We start from the raw sequence: 5805 nt of genomic DNA on the forward strand, positions 1-5805 counted from the left end.
CATGGTGCAGGTTAATGATGCTTCCTTGTTCATACTCACTGCTTGCACTCACTTTCCTGCTCTCTTTTATCTCTCTTGCTGCAACACGAGCTTGAATTGGTCTTGCAATGCCATGTAAGTTCCTGTTTCTGTTCAGTGGTTAAGCACAATCACCATTTCATTTTGCTTCCAAATCCATGATTCCAGGATAGCCATTGCAACATGATGTCCAGTCATGTAAACCCAATGCATTGGTGGCTCCATTTGTCTTGTTGCAGGCCGTGAGGTATGTCTAATTATTGTGACTTGGTTTGTGCATCCAACATGGTTTGCCATCTGCAACTTGATGTCTCATGCTGGTCTTGCAGGATACATTCACTACTTAGGTTTTGATTCGTAGCATGGTGGCCCTGGTTTAGCTTTAAGTCTGTCACATGTTGCCTTGTTGTTGGCAAGTTGTCTTGGCCATGGTGTTAGTGATGATGGCAAGAGTAGACATAGCGTGGCAAGGTTGTCTGTTGCAGAGTGTGGAATGGACTTACAACAGGTATGAGGACCAAGGTGTAATGATGTTTCTTGGAAAGGTTTGTTGGCATGATGCTAATTGGTTGGTTATGTTGGACTGTTTTCTGCAGGAAGGTTTCCTTGTTTCAGCATTTCATGAGCCTTCTCCATTATCATAAGTCTAAGGCATGCTGCATGTGCAAGTATTTTCAATTGGTTATATGAGTGTCATGCTGCAGCTGGTAACAGGTTTTTGTTGTGAACTGGCACAGTTCAAGAAGGACCATTGCATATTCCTGGTTTTGGCCTTGGTCATAGGACAGATGCAGTAAACCTATGGCTAGATGCTTAGACATGTTTCTTAAAGCACATGTTGGTTCGATGGTTTATGATGTGGCTTTTATGAGTTGGGCTGTTAGCATGAAATATGTTTTAAATGTTAATAGAATTTGTCAATGTGGAAGGATGGTTTCTATAGGTCTGCTGCAACATGATGCAGGTGGAACTCCATTGAGCTAATGCAAGCAAATCCCATCTGATTTTCTGTGGATTTTATTTCAGGTTGCCATGCATTTTGCAGATGAATTCCATTTCAGGCATGCAACATCAACATGAGCATTGCATCTTGTTGTTGTTGATGTGCTGCCAATACTTACCTTGTTGTAGGACCTTATTATGGACATGGATGAACTGCTGTCATGCTGCATATTATGCTGTTCTGCAGGCCTAAACCAATTGTTATGCATTGCAGTTGGGATATCAGAGGGTGTGAATTGATTTCAAGCAATTCTGCAGCAGGTTAACTCCATTTGGTTCAGTACTTCATGGCTTGGTTTGTGCATTAGGTTCTCATGTGACCATGCTTGGTGTTGACTTACACAAAGTTGATTGCAAGTTGTGGCAACTTCTGACTTGTATGCAGGATTGGCTTAGGTGCATTGCAGCTAGGAGTTCATGTAGGCCATGACTGGTTGAACAAACAAAGTGGCAACAAAACTTCCTCATGAAGAAATAAGCAAATTGGACACCAAATGATCAATATGGGATATGGGATATGAGAATTAGGGTTAGGATTAGGAGACTTAGGAATTTGGGATGAAAAGGGGTTGAGTTGACTTTGGTCAAAGTTGACAAAAAAGTCAATTGTTGACCAAAGTCAACAATTGGTCAAAAATTCATTTTTATTTGTATTTATCTTGTAAATGGACATTGAATGGATGACTATGGTGAAATTTAGGGTATTGCGGTTTTGGGTTGACTTTGGTCAAAGTTGACCAAAAAGTCAACTATTGACCAAAGTCAACAATTGGTCAAAGATGTCAAATTTTGTATCTTCTTATGTAGAGTCACATGTAATAGTTTAAAATGACATGGAATGAATTGAAATGGTTTGAAAAGTGATTGAAATTGGTTTCCAAATTGTCTTGTTTTATGACTTGGATGTTAGACTTTTGAAAAATAACTTGACTGGTAATGTACATGAACAAAGCCATCAAATGAGACCATATGGCTAAGATTTTGACAGTGTCCATGAACCAATGTCATGACCAGCAAGTGGCTTGAAACATAGGGGGTTTGATTGTTCAGATGACCAGGATCAAAGATGTGTCCACAACCAAATGAATAGCACCATTGACTTTGAACTAAGACCAATACTCCAAGAAAGGTACACAATCAAGCCACCAAGTTCCTCTAATTACCATCTCCTGATTAGGGCTTTGGAGACCAAGATGAGGCCTAGGGAAGCTCCAAGAGATCATGCCTTTAGAAATTAGGGTTTTGAGGGGCCTAGGTTGTTTGGTCATAACTTTGTTAAAATCAAACCTTCACCACCATCATTAGGGTTTCACATCCCCCATGCCCATGTCTTTGGACTTTGATACTAGTGTGAGCCCTAGCTTCATGGGTCCAAGTTTCCTTTGAATCCATGAGGAATGATGCCCGTGTATGAGTTATGGATGTATGCAAGTCATCTCCTGACCAAGTGGTTGAATGCATAGGTGAGAAAGGGGAGGGCAAATTTAGGGGTACAACAGTTGCCCCTATTTAATCTTCTTGGACCTGAATACAGGAATAGCAGAAGCTTTTCGGGTATTCAAGGTAGAAGAGGATTAAATACCTATGTGCCCGAAATTTTCTGGACCAAATGATTGGCTTTATTACCAGTGTGGAGGATATGTTTTATGCAATGCATGAGGTATGCTTATTTTTTATGATGCATGCTTTTGTAGGGATGAGTCTTTATTATGGTGGGGATGTCGACTCGTCATCAAGAATTAGAATATGATTGCCGAGATGTTTCAATTGGTGCCAATGCTGCCATCACGGAATCCCCTGTCTGTTAACGAACACTGAAAGGCTGGAGTCCCCATGGTGCCCCAGTCAATTGAATGTCACAGGCATCCAAGTAACACTATTGTTGAGTCACCAATCACCTATCAGGTTTATCGGATTTCAACGGTAATACAAATTGTTTCCCTTTTAATGGAGCTTTTTTATTATTCCTAGGAATTTTAAAGCATTATGTGATTAAGACAAGTCAGTTATTTTGCATACAAAACATAGAACAACACATTGGATAGAATAAACTGAACTTTATTGATATGGAATCTGTACATATGTTGAGTACAAGGATGCAAACGCCCTTAATGAGGACGTTGCAAAAATTGAAAAAATAGTTGAAATGGCAAGAAATATTTTTGTATGATTTTCTCCATTGATTACAACATTGGCCTTAATCTACCACATAATCTGAACCCCAAGGCCTTGCTTCGGCTGACGGTGACTGGATCGGTCCTTGGCCCCCTGATATCTAGCTTGTAGCGTGTAGACTCAAGAGTCATAGTCAATTCCTTTATCCCTAACTTTTTCCTAGATCTTTCAATTCTTTTTGTCCACCGGGATGCTCCTTTTTGCCTAAGTCGTCCTTTCGGGTTTTTGACTTAGTGAGTTTCATATGTGTTCCCTAACTTTTGCATGGACAAATCATTTTTTGGTCCATCAGGATAGCCATTTTTGCCTAGATTCACCTTGTGGAGGTCAATCTAGCGGGCTTTTCATCTTTTCTTTTAGGCATAATATTTTTTGACTATTTATGCATTCATTGGCAAGGGAAAATCTTCCCCATCCATTGTTGTGAGGATTATAGACCCACCTGAGAAGGCCTTTTTGACTACGAAAGGTCCCTCATAGTTGGGAGTCCATTTGCCTTGCGGGTCCGAGTGAATGGCAGAGTATCTCTTGAGCACGAGGTCTCCAAGGTGGTATGACCGAGGAAGAACCTTCTTATCAAAAGCTTGTTTGAGACGTCTTTGGTATAACTAACCATGACAGACGGTCATCAAACGCTTCTCTTTAATTAGATTCAGTTGGTCATACCGAGATTGAACCCATTCAGCTTCATCAAGATCTGCTTCCATGATGACCCTGAGTGAAGGAATCTCAACTTCGATTGGTAGGAAGACCTCCATCCCATAAACTGGAGAGTACGGAGTTGCCCCAATGGACGTGCGGACTGAAGTTTTGTAACCATGCAAAGCGAAAGGTAACATCTCATGCCAGTCCTTGTATGTCTTGGTCATCTTTTGGACGATTCTCTTGATATTTTTGTTAGCTGCTTCTACGACGCCATTCATCTTGGGCCGATATGGTGAAGAGTTGTGGTGCTCGATCTTAAATTCTTTGCACAACTCCCTCATCATAGTTTTGTTGAGGTTACAAGCGTTGTCAGTGATGATCTTGCTAGGTATCCCATAGCGATAGATTATCTCTTTCTTGATAAACCGGGTAACCACTTGTCGAGTGACATTAGCATATGAAGCATCCTCGACCCATTTCGTGAAGTAATCAATAGCAACTAGGATGAATCGATGTCCATTGGAAGCTTTGGGTTTTATCATCCCAATCATATCGATGCCCCACATATAAAAGGGCCACGGAGAAGTTAGAACATTCAACGGAGTAGATGGTACAAAGATCTTATAGCCATATATCTGACACTTATGGCATCTCTTCACAAAGTTGCAGTAACCAACCTCCATTGTCGTCCAATAATAACCAGCCCGTAGAATCTTCTTGGCCATAGTAGGACCCTTCGCATGTACACCCTCGCAACCTTCGTGTATGGATCTTATGATTGTACTAGCTTCGTGTCTATCCACACATCTGAGCAGTACATAGTCATAATTCCTCTTGTATAATACACCATCGTTTAGGAAGAACTTAGAAGAGAGTCTTCTCAGAGCTTTCTTATCGGTAATGGACATACCCTCGGGATACTGTTGTTTCTCCAGAAATGTCTTTATGTCGTAGAACCAAGGCTTATCGTCAGGATCGACCTCAATTGCTAGACAATGTGCTGGTTCATCTAGGTGGTCAATTTGGATGGATGGTGCTTCATTCTTCCATTTGACTTTGAACATAGATGCCAACGTAGCTAGAGTGTCTGCTAACTGATTTTCTTCCCTAGAAATATGATGAACGGAGATTTCATCAAAATAGGGTATCAGTTTTCTGATGTGCTCTTTATAGGGTATCAACTTGCTATCCCGAGTCTCCCAATCGCCTTTAACCTGAATGATTACCAGAGTTGAATAACCGAATACCTCGAGGATTTTGATTCTCAAATCGATTGCCGCCTCTAAACCGTAGATACATGCTTCATATTCTGCCATATTGTTGGTGCAGTCAAAACATAATCTAGCGGTGAAGGGGATGTGGAAACCAGTTGGAGAAGTGATAACAACACCTATATCATGACCTCGGGCATTGGAAGCACCGTCGAACACGAGTGTCCACCGCGATCCTGGTTTGGGGCCTTCCTCAGGGCTTACCTTGAAGCCTAGCATAGTAAAATCTCTGATAAACATGATGTCTTCATCTGGAAAGTCAAACTGTAACGGTTGGTAACCTTCGACAGGCAGGTGGGCTAGATAGTCAGACAGAACACTCCTTTTTATTGCTTTCTGGGTCACGTACTGTATATCATACTCGGTTAGCAGCATTTTCCATCGGGCAATTCTACCAGTAACAGCAGGCTTTTCAAATATATACTTTATCAGATCCATCTTGGATATCAATAAAGTAGTGTGGAAAATCATAAATTGTCTCAGGCGTCGAGCAGCCCAAGTCAAGGCACAACATGTCTTCTCTAAAAGTGAGTATCGGGTCTCACATTCAGTGAATTTCTTGCTGAGATAGTAGATAGCATGTTCTTTCTTGCCTGTGTCGTCATGTTGACCCAAAACGCACCCCATGGATTCATCCAACACTATCAGATACATAATGAGTGGTCTACTAGGAACCGGTGGTACCAGGATTGGT

The 5805-nt window shown here is 41.3% G+C and overlaps 1 protein-coding gene across 1 annotated transcript; it reads right to left on the bottom strand.

The window, feature by feature from the left end:
- Window positions 1-3803: 3803 nt before the first annotated feature.
- Window positions 3804-5486, bottom strand: LOC127094854 (uncharacterized). The gene is made up of 2 exons (XM_051033628.1): window positions 4541-5486; window positions 3804-3997 (listed from the first exon to the last, which is right to left on the bottom strand). Exons 1-2 carry the CDS (start codon window positions 5484-5486, stop codon window positions 3804-3806), a joined length of 1140 nt encoding a protein of 379 aa, XP_050889585.1.
- Between the last annotated feature and the right edge of the window lie 319 nt (window positions 5487-5805).

The sequence above is a fragment of the Lathyrus oleraceus genome, chromosome 6, assembly GCF_024323335.1.
Source record: "Lathyrus oleraceus cultivar Zhongwan6 chromosome 6, CAAS_Psat_ZW6_1.0, whole genome shotgun sequence".
NCBI lineage: Eukaryota > Viridiplantae > Streptophyta > Magnoliopsida > Fabales > Fabaceae > Lathyrus > Lathyrus oleraceus.